Raw genomic sequence first — 23,281 nt, forward strand, 5'->3', positions numbered from 1 at the left:
GGTCCTTCTAGAATATGGGCCTTTGTCAGGTCTATAACAATGCCTATTGCATGATTCATGGGTTAAACATGATTGAGGGTGAGCAAATGTTGCTTCTTCCGCATAATTTTTTTTAATTTTTTCCTCTTTCATATTAGGGGCTACAAAGGTAATTTACATATTTCTCATTATTTCTACTCAAGACAGAGTAAAAAGACTCATATTTATCTTTTTATAACATATTACGTCAAAATTTTCAATACTACATATCTTGGATAATAATAGTTGTTTGACTTGTTTCATTTTGTCACAGTAAACGTGCACAATTCACATTGACTTATAATGTTTCATCTATATTTTAACATGCATGCCTCTAATCACAATTTAAAATTTAAGCACAAAATAAAGTTTTAAACATGTATATTCCTTAAATGCACAATCGTATGTAATAGATACTTGTAAAAATTTCAAGTGACATTTGTAAAAATAAATAAATATTATTTTTAAGAAACTCATGTTAAATTTTTCTTGCAACATATTAATCTTTTGTCACAATTTAATGATGCACATTTATACTATAATTTTAATTTATTAAAAATAAAAAATATGTGAATCATTAAATACAAAGAAAATCAACAATTAAGAAATTATCATATATTGTCCTGTTCTATAAAAAATTTACTGACTCACTCCTTTACTAATGTAATAATTTATAATTGAATGATGGATGTGAATGATAAAGTAAAGTTTCATGCCAACGTTGTATTAAAATTAAATTAATTATGCTTAACATTCACATATTAACATTTAACTGCATTCATATAATTACAAGTTAATCACATATTAATGTTTAATTTGCATGCCCAAATTAAAAGTTTCGAAGAAGAAATCTCTGATCTTCAACTTTTAACCTCGATATAAAGAAGCATCAGAGAAGAGGAACAGCACTGCACTGTGCACAACTCAATTTCCCAAAAGTCAAAACCTGTTTGGAACAAAAGAAATTCTGGGAATTTCACATCTTAGAAGGTACTGTTCAATTTTTTTTATTTTTATTTTTATGTTCCTATGGGATGGTTTGGTTTAATTACTGTTAATATATTGACATGGATGATCCAATTTTAAATCTATGAAGATTTTGTGTTTTTTGTCTGATGGAAACAAATCCACTTGGATTGAAATTTTAGGAATTGAGGTCAAGAAGAAGTGAAATGCCGGAAGAGGAGTTGGTGGAGATAAAGTTCAGGCTTTTCGATGGCTCCGATATGGGACCCTTCAGATACTCATCCACAGCCACCGTCGATATGCTTAAGCAAAGGGTTGTCTCCGATTGGCCCAAAGGTCAGTTCTTTGATTTTAATTTTGCAACTTTTTTTTTTTTCTCTTTTAGAGTCATAATTATAGGTCTATGTTCATAATTGATATGATTGGGAATGTATAGCAAGTGTCTAATGTCAGAAGCTGGCACTTTTGGTTGATTTCATATTGGATTTAGAGATAACAATTTATATCTGTGTTTTGGGAAAACTTGCCATTTTTTTCTGAGTTTGATTATGTAATCCATAGAAGACTTTGTGAATTATTTGTGGTTGTTTGTAGCTGCATTCAGCATTACGTGGTTAGAACTGAGGTGGGAGGATTCAGGGCAAGATGTTATCCCTTTTTATTATGCTAAAATGTGCCAACTTTAGTTCAGGTTCTATACCTGTAACTTGAATGATGATATCAGGAAAACCATAGTTTGTTTTGTCGAGTATTATTTGATCTGAATTGTATCACCCAATTGAAGCTTTTTTCGCTATGTTTTTTTGGGAGGGGGATAGTGACCTAAACCCTTGTTTGAAAGATCTTAGAAGTGGGGAAGGAAGGGGGATTTGTTCTCCCTCAAGGTGCCAGAATCCGCCCCCCCCACAAAAAAAATAAAAATAAAAATGGTAGATAAGCAGGGGGAAAGGGTTTTTTTAAATTTTGTTCAATTAAATAGTTATTTATGCCTGTGTTCTAAGATTTCAACTTAGGGACAATCAAATGGATTTATCTCATAAAAATAGTTTCTTTTTACAACTGGCTCGTTAGGCCCAAAGCAACCCTCCTCCTTTACACTGGCTAGGGACATGATATGTAACATAGATAAGAAGAGTTAACTTAGGGACAATATTGAAAATCTAATTTTATAACTTACGAATTCCTTCTACTTTAACTCCCAAACATAGGGAAGGGAGCCCCCTCCTTTGCATAAGCATTAAGACAAACATGCATGCATTACTTGGTTTTGCTTAAAACATATACAATAAGGATAATAAATTATTGGAATGCTGCACTTATTCTGTTGTCTTCATCTTCATGATGCAAAGACACTTACCTTTCCGTTTCACATATCAATAATAATTCAGGATTTGGATGTCAGTTCCTATGTGAAGTACTGAAGATTGATATTTCCAGATTACAGATTCCATCACAAAATTATTGCTTATAGGCAGAGAGCTTCTATTTTGCTGAAGCCAATTATAGCTCTACAAGTCATATGCTTGAGTTAGATCTCTTTCTTTGAGATCTTATGAGAAAAAATGGAATATAAGTGTGTATTGCCCTAAATTCTGTGTCAACCTTGTTCTGGAACTATAAAATGATTGGGGATACTTAGATGGTTAAAAGGAACAAGAGCCAATATGTATTTGGTCCGAACTCCTGAGCATTGAGGAATCTTGTCTAATTTTCCAGTGGGTTTGATAAAATTGAAGGTTGCTGGCCAAATGAAAATAATATTTAATTAATATACTCATTATGACATTAGCTACATAAGCATCACATCTGAAAGTCTTGGCCTAACTCTTTGAAAGGAAAATTTTGGTCACAAATGTCTTCACTCATTAAATTCAATTTGCATTTTCAGAACACTTCTTCACTACCATGCATTTCAGGTTTAGGACCCTTCAAAAATCACTTTTTTTATGCTTTGTTCAAATAGATGTCATAATGAGGAAATTAAACATGATTATCATTCTCATTAAGTTGGTATAGAGTATGGACTATTATATATTATTGCTTAGTGGTGGTTGTTAGCTCTGTAACAGAAATGAGGCATTTACTGATTCAACAAAGTTGTTATGATGATTATTCATGTGCTTTTTTGGGTTCTTTTTTACAACTTATTTAGGATAGGATACAACGCTGGTTGTCTCGAGCTTTCATCTAGAAATCGATCATATGGTGTATTGTTTTCCTTGTGGTTTCCTCTCGTGTTCTCTCATTTATTTTTACTATTTGCTGTACTGTAGGTAAAACGGTCATCCCAAAGGCAGCAAATGAAGTGAAATTGATTAATTATGGCAAAATATTAGAAAACAATAGGACTGTTGGCCAATGTAGAGTTCCATTTGGCGAGTTCGCAGGGGAAGTCATAATAATGCACGTTGTTGTACAGCCATCTCTAGCAAAAGCTAAAGTTGGTAAGTTAGCATGGTTTCTTCATATGAGGAATGCATCACCTTTTTAGTGGCTCTGAAATTTTAATTGTCATATTCTTTTTGAAGTTTACTTTATTATAACATGGTTTGAAATTAACTGGAGCTCACATGAGGACCAACTTCCAGATCCCTGCACCTGGATCTGATTGCTGTGTACTCCGGATCTAAAGGAGCTAATAAAGTTCTAAGCTATGGTTATTAAACTAATATGCTTGCTAATATCCTGTAGTGGAGTGATTTGACATCCCCTTCACAGCATTTAATTTATTGTTGAAATAGATGAGGTAGAACTGCCAGAAAAACATAATTTTCTGGGATTCGTGTAGATGAACTGAGAGCAGCCAACTTATTTCTACATGTTTATAGTGAACAGCTTTTAATTTTTTTTTTCATTTTTTTACATCAAAGTGTAGGACCTCATTACATTACATCGAGCAATTAAATAAACATTTCAGATAGTGAAGATCAAAAGTAATATAGGGTATGTTGGTGACAGGCTTTTGATATCTTTTCTCCAACATGGCATCTAACTGCCTTTTATAGTGAGTGCTCTCAGCATCCATGCAAAGACCTTTCTATATATGATTTGTATGGACAATAATTCACCAGCTGGATAATATTGTTTTTGTCTCAAGGGGAATCTTGATTTTCCCCATTTGGTTCAGTTGGTAGAGGAAAAAAGGAAGTTTCAATTTTTTTAGGCTCAAATGTCATTAATGAATGCCAAACAATAAATGAATGAGGGAGATCTGATGTCCTCCAGTGTTATACTACTTATCTTCCTTTCCTATTTAAGGTCACAGACCTCCATTTTATGCATATCACATTGTGTCTTAGGCTACATAGTTTATTAGCCATGACCACCAATCATTGCTTCTGAATAATTGGTTGCAGTTGGTGGGTGAGATTGTCTAATCAAACAATGACGTTCTTATCACCGTTATATTGTATACACTCAGCCATCAAATAGATTAATATCAAGCATATCACTGGCATTGAAGAATGCAGAATATTATTATTATTATTTTTTTTTCGGAATTCTGCCGTAAATTTACCTGAAGATTAAAGAAATATCCAGTTTGACATTTTCATATCTTTTTATGAACAGAAAAGAAGATTGATGATTCGCCCAAGATGACTGTTTGTCGTTGTTCCGTATTATGAAGACAGTTCGTTGAGTTGGAGATCTTCATCCGTGATTAATCAATCACCCATAAACTACAGAAATCATTTCATGAGCAAATCCTTCTATTCTCAACATTCATGTGTAAAGCAAGTACATACGGGCAATTATATATTATCATGTTATAGAAAAGTTTGTCTTTATGGTGACTTCCAAAATGCTATTCTTTTATTACAAGGTCTAAAGGGTTATTGACATTATAGCCATTGATTGCTACAATTGTTTACATTTTCAAGCGTGGGTGGGGGGCTTTGGACTTTATTGATTGGTGTAATTTGTTTTATAAAATGGGTTGAATGGATAATAACATGGCATTTTTCTTGTAAGCTCATGTAATTATGCGATCTATTTTATGTTTTGGGAATCACCACACATGTTTTTTAGGCTTTGATCAAATTGACAAGGGTGCTATATTGTTATGTAGGGCCTGATAAGCCTGATATCCATATATTGAGTTACTAACCTTTATTTAAAACGATAGGATTTTATTTACTAGAAAAATAAAAATAAAAATCAGGATTATGATAGGTACCAACCAATGACCGAGGGAAGTAACACAAAATGAAAGTAACTTTGTATTGATGCGTAAGCTTGTATCTGTATATTAACAGTGGATAGGAAATAGAACAAGAGTAACAATGGTGAAATTGAAAAAAATTACAAAGCAAATGGTAGAAAAACTAAGATAGTTTCCTAGATTCGTGATACCTAGACTTTCTTATTTATTCAGTGAAATTTCAGTCAATGCTCAAGTCCCTAGTTGCTTCCTATTTAGCCTGCTCTAGAATATTTTTTGTAGACAAACTCCTTACTGACTCAACATGACTCTCTCCTCCCTTATTTGTCTTGCATGAAAGGAGGGACGTATCGATTCTCTCATCCCTCCAAACCTTCGATTCCTACTGGTTATCTTCCTCGACATCCCAGAAATAGTATGCAACATCGTTGCCATCTCTACTTCCATGTTCCCCACTATGAGTTGCTTGACCTCCTTCTCTTCTAAAACGATATTTCTTTACATCTCCGTTTCTGAATTCAAACTGCTTTGTGTTTAGCTCAATTTAGAATATTCTTTGTTAACAAACTCCCTGCTGACTCAACATGACTCTCCAGTAGGGCTGTGTATGGATCAGGTCAGGTCGGGTCAGATTTTTGTGCTGACTCGATCCAATTTGGTTTTATAGTTCAAATATTTTGACCCGACCTAGTTTAATTTGATCTAAGTAAAGTCTGACCCGACTTGAATTTTTTTTTGAACTGGTTCAGAACTGAATCAAATCTGGCCTAACTTAATTTCTAAAATGGGTCTGACTTGATTTCAAAATTGGGTCAAATCTGACCTGACCCACTTTTTACTTGGTTTCAAAACTTATTTTTTATTTGATTTTGTTATAGTTATTGATTTAGTTTTTAAACTCAAGTAATTTAATTATTTATTTGTTTTAAAATATATAAATTATATAATAAATTTGATATTTGTTGAATAAATACCAATTCTTCAAAAAAAGTGCTAATATTACTATTCCATGGTACTAATCAGTGTCATGGGAAGCTCATTCAAACTCATAATTGATATTTGCAATTAGCAATTATCATGATTTTATTGGATCACTAAAAAGCTCCAAATTGATGATAAATTAAAAAAAATCCAAATATTTACGAACAATTTATGTAGTATGACTAACTCTTATTTAATCAACACTAGTGTCTTCAATCTATCCCATTTCTTGACTACCCCATGGAATCTTGGAGGCTTATAGCACATAAAATGTTCAGGTAGACACAATAACTATTATCCTATCACATGTTGTATCAAAATCAAAGCCTGTGAATTTGTAACCTCTTTTGGATTCAAAGTCACTGGATCACATATATATTTTCACATTGATCTCCAATCACGCATATGACATGATCCAATTTCTCTCTCTATCATATCTATGATAGTACTACTAAAATTTAGAACACACAAGTTGCCTTGGCTCGTATTCCAACACCTCAACAAGCTTTTTTCCATTCTTATCAAGAGAAGAGAGAACCTAAGCCTCAAATTGCCTTATGGTGATTTTTGGCTTTCTTTTTTTTCAAAAAATGGATCTGGGTCAAGTTTTGGGTCAATTATTAAAACAAGTCAAGTCTAAAACTGACCCAAATATAAATAGTTCAATATTTAAACCAGTTCAAAAAAAATTTATGAATTAAATCAAAGTTAGATTAAGAGGAGGGCAACTGAATCAATTATTTTGCACACCCCACTCTCAAGCCCCTTGTTTCTCTTGTGTGAAAGGTGGGGCGTATCAATAGCCCAATAAATAAATAAACTTCCACATTGTCCTTATGATGAAATTCAACCCTCAAGAACCTACAGCCGGTATCCTATTGCTTGAAATTTAAGGACCAATTTATGCGTGGAAAGAAAATAACTTCTATCGGGATTCCATTACCCTTCTTCATCTCCCAGAACAGGGAGCGACGATAAAGATGCAATCAAGCATCTCTCGTACAGACTCACAGCCTAGTCAAAATTTCCTAGAAGTTCAATAAAATCTATATAGTCAAGCCAACTTTGTAATTGACTCACATCAAGTGACTGGACCTGAAAGTAATATCTCTTAATATTAGTCTAAAAAAAAACTAATCTTCAAATTCAACATTATGGCAAAGTTGTTCTCCAATAATCCCGTACTTTTGTAGGTCTATTGAACTAGTCATTCCAACAGATGAATCCTTCATATGTTTGATAATGTAATAAATCTTGCCATCGATCCTTGCAATACGTAGTCACCAAAATCTCACCCTCAAAACAAGGTCCAAGTTGCAATTCCTCTCGAGAATTGTTTAGACTTATTATGCCCTCCTCAAAAGAGGATACCAACTTTTTTAGACTATCATGCAATCTTTTGGTTGGAAATTTAAGAATTTGGGTATATATTTGATGAGGAAAAATCCACTGCGGAAAAAAAAAAAACTCAAAATGATTATTGCTCCCCATGGTATGATATAAGAAGCCCCTCCATTCTTGTAACATTTGCCCTTGTTTTTGCAATTCTTCCAGCAACTGGTTAGTCTTCCTTGGAGACTCGTCAACAAATTCTGATAATTTTGAACATGCTTCTCATTTAATTTCAAATTAGGATGCTTGAAATTATTACAAGTATCCTTATTCAATGAACCAACAGCAGCAGATCATGCTTTGGAATAGCGCTGCAGCAATACATGATATATATGTGTCTGAAAAGCTATACAGATTTCTTCTCCACACTTGGTTTCAATCTGGGATATGTGAAGAACACCTACTACTTCCAAATTGTATATATTTTGTATCTCGGCTTTGCCAAGTGCACATATGTCTTGAAAATCGGATAGAAAAAATGAATCCCCCTCTCGTTGATTTCCAGTATTATTAATACGATGATCAATCTTGTGAATGTTGAAGAAAACCGAACACCCGTGAGGAAATGTTGTCAACATATGCAGAAATTAGTGTCTTATATTATATTTTGTCATATGCTCCACTGAATGACAAGAAGAAATAATGTCACATGCCTAGTCCTTCTTTGTTCTTGTCATTGCAATTCGCATAGGCATAAATCACTCAATAATAGCACATGTGTGTCAATAAGATATGGGCAAGATACGAATTCTTTGAAGGATGCTTTTAAAATGGTCTATGTTGTAAGGTGTCAACTTGGAATCCACATCGGAGATACAAGGTCATGCTGTGAGGTTTTTATTGATTTTGGACTAAAATCTCTTTGGCAGGTTAAATGTGCATTGTTATATTAGGGTTTCTTTGGGAGTTAATTTTAGGAGGAAAATGGAAGAAAAAAGAGTTTTATTATATTTTCCTCTTGAGTTTAAAAAAAATGGGAAAAAAGAATTGGAGATTTTTGTAATATCCTCAAAAACCATTCACATCCTTTTAAAATTAAAGTTTTCTCAAATTGGGGGTTTAAGGGATAAATATTGAAAATTACTTATCTATCCTTAGGATCAAAATGTGAAAACTACATAAGTGTGAATCATTTTTTAAATGTCACACTATTATGAAAGTCCTAAATACCGACAAAATTTATTGATGAAAAATATTCTGTCAAAAATGGAGATGCAATTTTTTTTAAAAAAATTTCTATCAAAAATTTGACTGAAAATACTTACGTCAAAATTTTTGACGAAATTTTTTTCTAACAAAACTTTCGATGGAATTATTTTTCAAATTTTTTGATGAAAAAATAAATTCTGTCGAATTTGACGGAATACAAATTTCGTCAAATATTTTCATGCGAATTGATGACATAGGGTGAGGTTTCACGTGGATTGACTACTTTTTTTTTTCGACGAAAAAAATCCATAGAAACTTTCGATGGAATTCTTTTCTCAGTCGAAAACTTTTGACCAAAAATATTTAAGAAATCATTTTTGTGAAAACTTTTGAAGGAAACTAAATTGTTAGAAAAAAATGATGATAAATTCATTGAGAGAAGTTAATCTGTGTTAGAGAAATCATTTCGACAATATTCACAATTTCATTAAACACACACAATAAATTGAACATGCAATAACACATAATTAAAGCGTATCGTATGGAAATATGTGAATGCAACAAAGGAAAATCTGAGTCCAGTATTAAACACCGTGTCCTTAAGACAATATTGCCCCTTCTATGGTGCTTAAGATTCATGAACAATTGTCTTTTAGGATAGAACATATTACCTCTATTCTCGTGGCAACACTTCCACATTGAAAACCCTATCAAACTCAACCTATGCCTGAATAATCGCACTAGAAGGATGGAATGCAAATGCAAAGAAAAAACCTATTTAAAATTATGATTGTCTATCTATTTATAGAAAACATAGGGTCACGATTGAAAAGACACACTCATTCAAGGATGCAACAACACTTCTGTTCATCGGTGACACGACAAATCCGTTCATCGACGAAACGACACAACTTTTCAAATAAAACTTCTTATTCATAAAAATAATTACTTTAAAATTAATCACAACATAAATTTCGTCAAAATTTTCAACTGAATATTTTTTCGTTGAAAATTTCCTACAATTTTTTTTTGTTGATAATTAAAAAAAATGTCATCAATCCATGTGAAACCTCACCCCATGTCATTAATCCACATGAAAATTTTCGACGAAATATATTTTTCGTCAAAAATTTTGGTCAATTTTTTTTTTTGTCGAAAACTTTCAGAAAAAACATGTCATCAATCCGCATTAATTTGCTTGATGGAATTAATTTTTCTTCGAAAATTTTGATGGAATTAATTTTTCATTGAAAATTTCGATGCAATTTTATTTTTGTTAAAAATTTTGACAGAAAAAATCCGTTGCCTTTCGATGAAGTGTATTTAGACAAAACAATTTCTTTTTCGATGGAATTTTTATCATTTACAACAAAAAAATTTCATTTAAAATTTGATCTTTTTTTAGTAATGTGAAAAGTATATAAACATTTTTTTAAAAAAAATTTCAATTTGATTTTATTTGTAAAGTATAATAATTATATTAGTTTAAAAAAAAAGATAAAATGATGAAAATATCTCATTTTTCTCCGTCTTTCTTCCTTATCATAATTTTTTTTTGGTAGAAACCTTATCATAATTTTAACTCCCAAATAAGGGAAGAGAATACCTTTATTATTTCTCTTTTCTTCCTTCCCCTCTCTCCTCTTTGAATTTCCTTCCTTTCTTTTCTCTCCAAACTCCTAAACAAAGTCTAAGATGATTGTTTTTAATTGAGCGGGTTACACAAGGTTTAAGATTCCCAAAGTAAATTTATGTAATTCTCGAACACTACTAGAAATGTCTTTATTATCGACGGAAAAAATTCCGTTGAAATTATTGACGGAATTTTCCACGGAATCTGTTTTTTGTCAAAAATTTCGACGGAAAAAAGATTCAGTCAAATATTTTCGACGGCAAAAGAAATTCCGTCGAAAACTTTTCAAAAAAATAAAAGAAAAAAAAATTATATTTTGTGGACTTTTCGACGAAATTTCGATTCCGTCGAAGATTTTCGACGGAAAAGGAATTCCGTCAAAAACTTTTCGAAAAAAGAAAAAGAAAAAGAAAAAGAAAAAGAAAAAGAAAATATATTTTGTGGACTTTTCGACGGAATTTGTTCTTACTTTGCTATCAAAGCATTGTACCTTTTAGATTAGTGTGATGATAAATTTTGAAATCAAAACACAGTGTTTTTATTCTTTTCCTTTCTATTGACTAAATTTTTAATTTTATATTGCTCCATTTCTTCTTGACGTTGGATCTTTATTTTTGGTACTGCAATACTTGATAACACATTTCAACAACTTTCAACCTATATGTTTGGTAAGTTTCTTTCTACATGAAGGCGTTTTCTTCAACTTTCAACAAAATATTGGGATATGTGCTTGTCTGTCATATTGTGTGAAAAAATATTTTAGAACCTTCCCTGGTGTGCAACCCCCGCTTTCTTCATGCTCTTTTGCATCTTCATGGTTATTATGTGTTCATAAGTTATCATTAATATAGGAACTAAGTTGTTTAATATCATAATTAATATAGGCATTAAGTTGTTTAATATCATTGTTTCTAGCAATCTTTCTATGCATGTACCACACATGGCTTTGGAATTGCTTTAGCATTTGAAATTTCAATGTAGAATTACATTTCTGTTATTTTCATAAAAATTATAATATTTAGGGATTCACTATGATATGGTTTTATTAATCAGGAACTTCCCCCACTGTGGACAGTTCCAAATTGGAAGATGATGCTCCTGATGAAGAAGAAGATGGTCAAAGACGGAGAAAAAAGCCAAGGAGGGTTTAAGTTAAGGAGAGACTTGACCAGGGAGGAATATTTAAAGTTCTCCCACTTAAAATCATTATTCAAGTGTATGAAGACGAGGATTATGTTCCTTAGTCTGCAAAACTTATCACTCTTAGGTTTGAGTACTTGGTGAAGTTGAATATTGTATGTGTTGGAATAAAAGGATTATGTATTGATTTGAAGTTCAAAAAAGATAGAGAGGAAATTGTTTCGTTGAATTATGAAGTCAGTTTTGCATTGTATATTGATATGTTAATTTTATATATGTTACAATATATACTTAGTGTACACTGCTTGTTAATTGCATAAGTTTTTTTTCAATACTTAACTTAATATATGATATGGACTTTTTGTGCATTTAATGTATTCATTAAGGAGATTTCATTTCGATATGTTGTTTACTTTGATTATATTTTTTTATCAAGTGCAATACAGAAATTGATATTAATTTTGTAGAGGGAAATTTAAAAAAAAAATTTAAAATTTTTCGACGGAATTTATTTTCCGTCAAAAATTCTTACACAAGTTTTCGACGGAATTTCATTCATTTTCCGTCAAAAATTTTAGACAGAATTTATTTTCCGTCGAAAATTATTACAAGATTTTTCGCCGGAATTTTATTCATTTTTCATCGAAAAATTTCAACGGAATTTATTTTCCGTCGAAAAATTATTACAAGATTTTTCGACGGATTTTTATTTATTTTCCATCAAAAAATTTCAACAGAATTATTTTTCCGACAAACTTTTCTACGGTAATTTTTTCCGTCGAAAATTTTCAACGGAATCTCTAATTCTGTCGAAAATACTGTTACCCACGAAGAGATATTCGACGACTTTATTTCCGTCAAAAATTATTTTTTCAACGAAATTTTAATCATTTTCGACGAAATTTTTCCGTCGAAAAAATAACACTTCTTAGTAGTGGAATAGGTCAATGTTTGGGAATCTATGGATTGAAAGAAAATTTTGCTTCTTGATTGAACACCTCTGGACGTGGGTGGGTTGTCTACCATTAACGGCTGATGGATCTCACCTATGTAGCACCCAAGGAAGCACGGACACTTGTAAAAATAGGAAGAGTCGGGTCCGACACGCTCCGACACGGTGTCGGACACGCGGTTGACTTTTTCCGACACGTTGACCATTCCGACACGCGAATTTGACCGTGTCTGACACGGTTAAATGGCATTTTCGTAATTTTGTTTTAATTTTTTTTTAATTTTTTTTTTAATTTTTTTTTTAAAAGTTAAAATATATTAATAAAGCTTCCACCTGATCATATTAATTTTATCTTTTTGTCTTTTTTTCCCTTAAGTAGATAAGAGATCATCTCAACATCATTGTTGTCAATTCCTATCACGCTCTTATTGTATCTTCTTCTCTCTGATCTCTCTCTAATATGATTTGATATCTCTATCTGATATTATATCTCTCTCATCTCAGTTCTTATTTTTTGATTAAAGCTTCCATCTTTATAACGTATTGATGAGTATTATTAATTCAGTTTCATTTTTTTGTTAAATTATTAAATATTAAATGAAATATACACTATATAAATTAAAAATATTATTTAATATTAAAACGTGTCCCAACGTGTCGAAGTCCATGATTTTTTAGGATTGACGTGTCGGAGTGTCGTGTCATGTCGTGTCACGTGTCACGTGTCGTATCGGTGCTACCCACGCGACACGTGACACGACACTCCGACACGTCAATCCTAAAAAATTATGGATTTCGACACGTTGGGACACGTTTTAATATTAAATAATATTTTTAATTTATATAGTGTATATTTCATTTAATATTTAATAATTTAACAAAAAAATGAAACTGAATTAATAATACTCATCAATACGTTATAAAGATGGAAGCTTTAATCAAAAAAATAAGAACTGGGATGAGAGAGAGATATAATATCAGATAGAGAGATCAAATCATATTAGAGAGAGATCAGAGAGAAGAAGATACAACAAGAGCGTGATAGGAATTGACAACAATGATGCTGAGATGATCTCTTATCTACTTAAGGGAAAAAAAGACAAAAAGATAAAATTGATATGATCAGGTTGAAGCTTTATTAATATATTTTAACTTTTAAAAAATTTTTTTTAAAAAAAAATTAAAAATAAATAAATAAAAAAATAAAAATAAAAATAATGAAAATGTCATTTGACCGTGTCGGACACGGTCAAATTCGCGTGTCGGAATGGTCAACGTGTCGGAAAAAGTCAACCGCGTGTCCGACACCGTGTCGCCGTGTCGGAGAGTGTCGGACCCGACTCTTCCTGTTTTTACAAGTATCTGTGCTTCCTTGAATCTCACTGTGGGTAGCTGAAACCCGAAAAATATATTTTGAGTCTTTGACCATTCTTTGATAAATCCCTGTGCCGTTACGGATCATGGGGTGAGAGTATGTGTTATACTCATGAAAATAATTCATTCTTTTTGGATACAATGGGAAAATAATATATTCTTGCAAAAAAGTTTGCCTTTAGAATTAGTTGTCCTTATTTCTTATATGAATTTAATTTTATGTGTAAGTTAATTGACGGGATCGAGCTTTTGTAAGATTTATATTGTATTAATGTGCGTGATCCCTCCATACGATTAAAAGTAAATATTTGTTATTCATCCCATCCGTGTATTTGATTTTACATTTTTTTTAAATGTTTTTTATTATTTTATTTTTATGGAGAGGAGTTTAAGTAGAAGACTTGGTTTCTAACTACACAGTTGCTTAAGCTCTTCATGTGATATCAATAAGACATTTGCAATTTACATATATTAATAACTTTTTTGTGTTCTAAACCTATTGAGTGCTAAGCAAAATTGGCTAATGACATGGACGACGATAATCTATAAGGCCCAGCATGAATGTTTCGGCCCCATCATTTAAGCTCCAAGTTGAAAGCAAGATGGGAAGTTTGGACAATGAAGACTCCTTGAATAATCACGTATGCCCAAACCAATTCCTTATTTTTTTTAAGGGGAATGGATCATCTTATATTAAAATTTCATATGAGAAGGTCATATGAAATTTTCGTATTTATCTTTTTCTTCATTAATATTAATAAATTATAATTGAACCTCACTTATTTAATATATGTGAAGAGATAGAAAAAAAAATTCATGAATGAATTTTAACAAGAGAAGATTCATTTCCCATTTTCTTATCCCTTCTTTTTGGTTTCCGACCTCATGGTTAGAGGTGTGCACAGTTCAATTTGGTTCAGTTTTTTTGACAGAACTGAACTAGAAAAAATAATTTAGTTCAAGAGAATTGAATTGATTTATTTTTTCGAACCAATTGAAAATTGATTTTTAAACCAGTTCTGAACTAGTACAGGAACTATGTATGAGCGATAGATTGAAGGAATGTAATCTGATAAATTGGATCAAATATAATAACATGTCAAAATATCATGTGCTTGTCAATGTTACATGTTGCAGGCCCGAGCCCACAACCAGCAAATGGACCATATCATATGAGACATAGGAGGCAGACCACATACCTGAAGGATTACATAGTGGGATAAGGGGGAACACGGGCCTATGTTTTAAATTGTAATAGTGGGCTAAGATCTGAAAGTGAACAAAGATATAAGTGTTGGTAATGAAAGGAATGGGATAAGAAAAATTCAGAAAATCAATTCACTCTATCTGTCTTCTCTCTCTTTTCCCTCCTAATTCTTACCCTCTTAACATTTCTTCGCAAAACCCAAAGTCCCCTATTACATTGGTGCTTTCATTGACCAACCAATGGCAGACAATACTCGTCTGAAAGATATCGCTCAACAGGTGTAGGATCTGCAATTGTACCGCCAATCTTCTGACCAGAAAATTTCCTCCATGGAAGTTACTTTTGATCGTCGTTTGGACACCTTTGAAGTAGCTCAGAATCAATGCTTTGAGGCGATCCAAACCCAGATCCAAGAGATCTTTGTTACTCTAGAATATATAAGGACAGTCATCCTCTTCGCCCCACACTGCCTCCGCTGGTATTTTGGGAGCTGGTCCTACTAGATCGACCTCCTTTGATGATTCCAAATCTTGCCCACTGAAGATGAACTGAGTGGTTGTTTGCTGTGGACAAGTATTTCCAATATTTTCAAGCATCTTGGCGTGTTACGTGGCGACTACAGCGCCACTCAACGCATATGTGACACGTGTCACAACCGGAACAAAATCACTGGGCTGTTCAACATTTTTACTGGTGCACATCACTATAAAAACGCCCCCCCCCCCTTTTTTCCACTCTCTCACTGGTCCCCCCTCCCCCTTTCACACAAATTGGTTCCCCTCCTACGCTGATACATGTAATTTTTTTTTTCACTACAATTTAGTTTATTGTTTTAAATTTAAATGTTGTTATTTTATATGATAGATTAGACAATATTTTTTATTAGTATAGGAATAAAATTCTAGGATAGACGATATATTTAGATATAAATTAATTTGCTAGTGTAGAAATTAAACCTTAGGATAGCTGACATGGTTTATATGTTTGATGAATAAGTTAGTATAAATAAATTATAGGATACTTTTAATTATTGAATTTTATATTTTCAAATAAAATAATTTAAGGAAAATTAACATTGGTTTGAATATTCTTTTTTGAATAAATTATTTTAAATTAATTTAATTTGGGACTGTTAATTTAATTTAATTTATGTCTGTTAATTAATTAAATTTATTCTATGAGTGATAATTAATTTAATTTAATTTATGTTAAGTTAGATTATTTTTTAACTGTTAAGTAATTTAAATTAATTTATGAGTATTAATGAATTAAATTAAATTTATGTTTGTAAATTAATTTAGTTTAATTTATTTTATATTAATTTAAATTATTTTAGAATTGTTAATTAATTAGTTTTAGGAGTGTTAAGTAATTTCATTTAATTTAGTTTATGTAAAGTTAAACTATTTTTGAAATGTTAAGTAATTAAATTTAGGATTGTTAATGAATTAAAATAAATTTATGTTTATTAAATAATTTAGTTTATATTTATTTAAATTATTTTAAACTGTTAATTAATTATTTTTAGGAGTGTTAATTAATTTCATTTAATTTAGTTTATGATAAGTTAAATTATTTTTGAATTGTTAAGTAATTTAATTTAATTTAGGAGTGTTAATGAATTAAATTTAATTTATGTATGTTAATTAATTTAATTTCATTAATTTAAATTATTTTAGAAATATTAATTTATTATTTTTAGGAGTGTTAATTAATTTTGTTTAATTTGCATATGTTAATTTATTTATTTTAATGTTTTTGTTCTTTTAAATTATTTTAGAATTATTAATTAATTATTTGTATAATGTTTTGAAATAGATTCATCGCCCCGTGAGGAGCATGAGCCTGCACCTCCTGGCTCCCCAAGATCTCTTTGTATCGCCATTATATCAAACCCAATTGATACCTCTCTCTTGACATTACAGGAGAAACACTTTTTCACATATATGTGGAATGGCTAGTGCGATTGGCGACTCAATATTAGACACACCGCCACATATGACCCGTTGAACATACCTGAGGACATCGAGCCGTACTTGAGGCAGGTTGGATTCTTTCACGTTGCGCGGCTGTGCAATTACGATGCAAGTATTCATTTATTGCTTTTTTTTTATTCATATGGATTAATTGTATTAATTTGAAAACATCACCTATTTTTATTGTTTCAGATTGACTATGCCCTTATTTCTGCACTTGTCGAGCATTGGCGGCCTAAGATGCAGACATTTCATATGGCGCATGGTGAGATGATGATCACCCTAGAGGATGTACACCATATGTTGGGTTTGCCCATGAATGGTGACATTATCTCCAGTTGTGTTGGACAATATGATTGGCGACATGTAATATTTGAAAACCTTCGAATTCAGCTAGAAACAAATCGTGACATGACGGGTAGTTAGTGAGCCTTCAGTGGTTGCGTCAGTGCTTTGGTCATAATGGTCCAAATGTTGGGGTGGAGGCACAACACATTAGGTACACGCGCGCGTTGATCTTGCACATCTTAGGAGGATGGTCGTATTAGGAGGAACCCGACTGGGGGTTAGATTTCGATGTAATTTCTAGCCATTTTTGCATGATACGAGATTGTGCGGGGGTGATCATTGACCGAGCTAGACAACCTTTGTTATGTAGATTTATTTTTTTAGATGCTTCATGGACATTTTAGACATATTATTTTTTTAGTTATCGTGGTTATGTATGATGATGAACTATGGACATTTTGATATAATATAACCCATACTGAAAAAACAACGTAGTAAGAACACTTACATATATAGTACATATAACATTGGTAAACAACTTTTAACTAATATATGGTAGAAAACCCGAAATAATCAAGATTGAGTAGTTGGGTTCCGCGCAAGACAATTACGCCTATTGTGGCCAACAATCCTACAAAAATTGCATCGTGTGCGAGTCATGGTCCCTTCTCGTACGTCCATCTCATTACATATACGGTCGCTTTTAGGCCTTCCTTTCTGTCGCCTCATCGACACATCTGGGATTACAATTGGTCCAACACTGGGTGGTATGAATTCCTCATTTTTGATCGGGTACCGTTGCCCTGAGTATACCTGGCATAGATATGCAGCACTGTAAGCGAGATCAATGTATTGCATTGGATCATGTTTGTAGTTGTGCAAGCTGCTATGACATGGCTGCACGGGTACTTAAAAGCAATAAATTCACCACACTGACATATCCAATCAGGTAATAAAATTGACCATTTCTTACCGCCTCAATGAGTACGCTGGTTGTACATTTCTTGAACCTCAAATTTTGTCTTATGAGGATAATAACATGTCACAAAATGTGTTGCGGCTTTTTGTTGATTTTCCAAATATGCTTGCCAGAGTACTTTGGTGAATTGACCCCTCATGGCCATCTCCTCGCAGGCCTCTTATCCATGTTGAAGAAAGTATTGCACCAGACGCGCATATGTGAGCCTCACCAAAGAAGTGATAGGAAGGTTTCTTGCGCCCTTAAGAACCTTATTAACACATTCTGACAAGTTTGTGGTTATGCGACCAAACCTTTTGCCCTCGGTATTATATGCGATGCTCAATTTCTCTTTTGGAATGCGATCTATCCATGCGGCTATTTGTGGACTTGCTTCTTTTAATTTCTCTAATCCAGCATCAAAATCCAACCGTGAAGTTGTATAACCTGCATACAATAACAAAGACCGAAGCTTTAATAAATATTCCACACAAGATGCTAAAAACTACATGAATAAGTCGAAAACTATACCTAACTTCTTCAATTGCTGCCTAACAAGACGAACACACACTTTTTTACAATTTGTGCGTGTCGGACACGTGTTGGACACCGACACGCGTCCGACACATGGTCAACATTTTGGGACACGCGGTCAATGCTCCGACACGCTTTTCTGGCACGCGGTCAACGTTCTGACACATTTTTCTAGGTCTAAATTTTATTTATTTATTTATTGGTATCCTATTTTATTTATTGCTAGACCCAAACTCAGGAGCAAGCCCCACTACGTCAGCTTCCAGGAGAACCACCACTTTAGGCGGGGAGTATGAAGAATGTTCAGGTTTCATTTTAATTTTTATCATCTTATCCTTTTCTTTTAATTTTCAAAACACATTTATAAATTTTATTTGTAGTAAAATTTTAGACATTGGGTAGCTCTTCTGATGGCCCATGTCCAGATTCGTAACTATCGTATTAGGAATCATAATAATTAATCATCCTTTTCTTTATTTGCCCCTTCTAGAAAATGAACTTCTTATATGGGTCAATAACATGTTGAAAATTTCTCAAATCGAATTCTCAACATATTTTTTAGTTTAAATAAAAGTTATTTTAAAAGAAAATAAGAATTTGGGAACATTAATTTAAAAGAGACCAACTTCTCAGTGCTAATTGAACATTATAATTTCTTAATTATTTTTCTTTTAAGATAAATAAAGAAGTCTGTTATGCAATAATTATGATTTTTTATATATGTTTGTGTTCTGTAATATCTATATGACAGAGATGTCTATCCAAGGGCTAGTGGATCAATATAGGATCTTGTGCTCTCTAGATGCCTATGAATTAGGTATCTTGGGGGGTAGCAAATCATTGTACACGATTATTAGGCCTTAGCCCAAAATGGAGTGATGTGTGTGCACAATGATTGCGTAATAGTAATAATAAAGAGATATTAGTCCATACATGTGATCTTTAGCTCCTATTTATAGTGTTTACCTTAGGGTTTGAGCCATTTAGGCCTCCTTCCTTTGGGCCTGATCCGTTGTCTGTATGTTATTCAACAGTCCATCAACTGTTGGGCCTCTCAAGTATATGAGCCTTATATAAGTCTATAACAGTTCGAAAGTTATTTTTTCTCTACTCAATTTCTCAAAAAAAAAAAAAAAAACGTTAAATATCAAAGTTACTTTAACAAAAAAAGAATCATTGGAAAGTTAAATTTCGAATAGACTAACTTTTTTTGTTGTTGGTGATACAATAGACTAACTTCTCAATGCTAAAAAAACAAGAGTATTAAGCCACTAGGATTGGTTAGTGGTGAGAGATTTGAGTAATTTGTATTAAATTATTATGTGTTCAATTTCGATTATTGTATATAAAAAAAAAAAACAAGAATCTTTTGGAAAAAGTTAAAAAAGCGAGAGTATTAGGAATTAGAGATAGAAAAAAAATGGTAGTAGCTCAGTTAGTGCATCAGAACTAAGCAGGTGGAGGTGAAAGCATGTGTTCGAATCTTTTCAGGATCACCTTTGGAAGAGGTTTAAAGCCTTAATCCTGGACTCGTCCCGAATCAGATTAGTTGCAAAGCAATGAACCGATTGAAATATTTTTTATAAAATGGATCTTAGACTCGTAGTAAAAGAGCCATCACATGCCTGTTAATAAGGTATTCCTAATAATAAATTACGGTAAGACAACTCACTTAGATAAATAAAATAAATAAATTTTGAGAACTTTACTTTGTAATCTAATGAAGCGTCAACTTATTATTAAAAAAATTGAAATTCATTAAACAATATAACAACATTCATTATATAATATAATTACGCTTCATTAAATAATTAAACCCGGTGAATGCATAATTATTTTAAAAAAGACATCTCACTTAGATCCTTTGTAATAATAAATACTGCGACAGAATCATTATCTCAATTAATAAGTCATTGCCTTTTACATTGAAAACAAAATAACGCACCATGACATTACCCCCACCCGGCGGCAAGGAAAAGACAAGGTGTCGGATTCTTACTAATGCATCATCTTATTTAATAATCTTACGTTACTTTTCTATTATATTACACTTACATTATTTTATGATATAATAAAAAAATATAAAAAAATATTTTATTTACCAATAAAAAAAGGTAAGAGCACTGTATGGCAAAATTAAGGCGGAAGTAACAAACTGGTAACCAATTAAGTTTTTTTTTTTTTTTTGTATTCAAAAAAAAGGCGAATGAAGTTAATGTTTCCGATAAAGAAATAAAACTTAATTAATTTGGTGGTTTTCGAGTAGAAATTATGACAAGTCACGGGCCTCCTGAGGTCACACATTCAATGCATACACACACCCATCCCTTAATCACAGAGAATGAAAGGAAGGGACATGTCCTTTTAGTTTTCGTCCACCCTTTTTTCTTAAAATGCTGAGCGGAAAAGAACTGTCTTTCATGACTGTTGTATGCGCAAAGAACTTTATAGCCGGTAAGAACTTAATGCTTGCACAGTTCTATTAATGAAATGTACACAAAATGGGAAATGGCTAAAAGTATATCATCTCGTCATGCCCAAAAAAAAAAACAAATATAAAACTAAAAAGGTAAAAGCAATTGGGTCTGGAACTTGACCCTCACTCTTCCTTTCTATCAAAAAAACTGTAAGCATATTCCTCTGATCATCACATTTCATTTCAAAGATCCATCACCTGCACATTTAAGTGACATGGCCATATACCTATAATATGTGTATATACAAGTCAAAAGAATCAATCTCTGCAAAATCCAACCAATTAATTCACCATGGCCTACCCTCCTCCAGACTTTAGGATCCAAAACACTCAAAACATTCAAAACATTCTCAATCCACAATTTCCCCAGGAAGTACCTATGGTTTAGTATATAGGATTGACTATGGCTGGATCAATTATGGCAAAAGCTCAGGGTCATGTACAGGCCACAGAGGAAACGGAGAGTGGATAAAGGAAGGTGTTTGCATACTGAAAGGAAATAGTACCACCGTTGAGCAAAGGCCTGCCATCATTGACGAGGCAATCGTTGTAACGGAGGCGCTTGAAAAGCTTGGGGTTGATGAGACGTGCAGAGCTGAACCAGCCACAGCTTAGGTGAATACCAGAGATGTCGCACCCACTGACGCACATATTCATGATCTCAACTGTGTATGTGGGGATGCCACTTGGGAGTGGTGCTGTGGGGCCTTGGTTGATTACAATGTCAGATTTGCTACACTTGTCACCCCATATTCGTTCCGGTTTCACCATAGCAGGGTCTGCACAAAAGTTGCTTTGTTTAAAAAAATTCAAACAAGGACCATTGTATCAGAATAATAGTAAATTATGTTATATGGAAAGAAAGTGGGCACAGTACTACTAGTACAATGCATCATTGATCAAGATCAACAACCCATCCACCCACACAGGAAGCCACACCGCGACAAAACAGAGTTTATTCATCAAAACGGATACAAAGAAAAGCGAATCCAACCCTAATAATACCATAAAAAAAGGCTCCAATTAGCTCAAAAGTAACTCTCAAGTCTCAAGTTTAACTTGGGTGAAAAACCAATTATTCAAAAGGCTTTTTTAGCTCCCATTATGAAAATATAACAAATTGAATCCTCAAATGTACGAGAAGCACGTTCCACCAACGAAAAGAAACAAAGTAAAATGGTCATAAATTAAGAAGGTGAAAAAAACAAATACCACGATGAAGAAGTTTGCGATGTGGAAAAGGGAGTGTGTTGTTGGGTCCTTCCACTAAACCCAGCGACATGAACACTGAAATTCTGGTGCGAGCCCCACCACCCAAACCTGCAAAGGGATTCACAAGGGGACAAAAAACAATAATCAGTTAAACAATTAAAAGAGCATTCACATATCATGGAGACCCCTCGTGTTGTTCAAACCCCAAAAAAAAAAACAAAAAAGAAAAAACACAACCACCACTACAGTCCACATACACGGAATTTTCTTTCAAATAAAATAACATAAAGCGAAGAATCTGTTACGAGTGAATCCATGGTGGTTAGGGAAAGAGGAACGCACCTGCGAGAACAGCGAGGAAGAAGCAGGAGGCGGTTACGATCACGGCGATTCGTTGAACCGAATGCAGTTCCATGAAACAACGCAGCGAGTGATGGATGACGAGTCAGTTGGAACTAACTACTCAAGCATGGAAGAGAGAGAGAGAGAGATTAGAGATAAGATCTGCAGGAGAAAATGAAGGGTCATATATACATCACATCATGTGAAGCGCAGTGCAGAAATCAGTCAACGAAACACGAATAGCCGTCGATTCGCGTAAAGAGAAGAAAAAAAAGGAAGTGAAGGATCACGGGGCTAAGATGACACAGTGTGTGAGAGCGTGAGACCTAAAAAGAGAAAATAAGCATTCATGTTTCTGATTCAATATCAAGAAGAAAAAAAAGGCAGCTATAAACCTCGATCAAACTGAGACGACATTCATTGCTCCGATAACTGTGTCGTTTTGGGTCACACGGTTTGTGTTTTGTTTAGAGAAAAAGAAGTCTAGGAAATGCGAAAATAGGAGCGGCGAGAGCAGAGTA

General features: G+C 32.9%; 2 protein-coding genes and 1 long non-coding RNA gene across 3 annotated transcripts; 2 read left to right on the plus strand and 1 right to left on the minus strand.

Annotated features, from left to right (window-relative positions):
• Nucleotides 1-873: 873 nt before the first annotated feature.
• LOC133304856 (membrane-anchored ubiquitin-fold protein 3-like) lies at nucleotides 874-4,938 on the plus strand. Its single transcript, XM_061504917.1, has 4 exons — nucleotides 874-1,008; nucleotides 1,167-1,320; nucleotides 3,258-3,428; nucleotides 4,555-4,938. Exons 2-4 carry the CDS (start codon nucleotides 1,191-1,193, stop codon nucleotides 4,608-4,610), a joined length of 357 nt encoding a protein of 118 aa, XP_061360901.1. The 5' UTR covers nucleotides 874-1,008; nucleotides 1,167-1,190; the 3' UTR covers nucleotides 4,611-4,938.
• A 10,590-nt stretch (nucleotides 4,939-15,528) lies between these two features.
• On the plus strand, nucleotides 15,529-17,706 carry LOC133304859 (uncharacterized). The gene is made up of 3 exons (XR_009750681.1): nucleotides 15,529-15,667; nucleotides 16,900-17,019; nucleotides 17,143-17,706. It is a non-coding gene; the product is annotated as an uncharacterized LOC133304859 (long non-coding RNA).
• A 3,531-nt stretch (nucleotides 17,707-21,237) lies between these two features.
• On the minus strand, nucleotides 21,238-22,892 carry LOC133304861 (protein TAPETUM DETERMINANT 1-like). The gene is made up of 3 exons (XM_061504920.1): nucleotides 22,761-22,892; nucleotides 22,419-22,526; nucleotides 21,238-21,985 (listed from the first exon to the last, which is right to left on the minus strand). The coding sequence occupies exons 1-3, from the start codon at nucleotides 22,831-22,833 to the stop codon at nucleotides 21,642-21,644; spliced, it is 525 nt and encodes a 174-aa protein (XP_061360904.1). The 5' UTR covers nucleotides 22,834-22,892; the 3' UTR covers nucleotides 21,238-21,641.
• Nucleotides 22,893-23,281: the final 389 nt, after the last annotated feature.

This window comes from Gastrolobium bilobum, unplaced genomic scaffold (genome assembly GCF_033153095.1).
Source record: "Gastrolobium bilobum isolate Gb01-03AN ecotype WA unplaced genomic scaffold, APGP_CSIRO_Gbil_v1 utg5625, whole genome shotgun sequence".
Lineage (NCBI taxonomy): Eukaryota > Viridiplantae > Streptophyta > Magnoliopsida > Fabales > Fabaceae > Gastrolobium > Gastrolobium bilobum.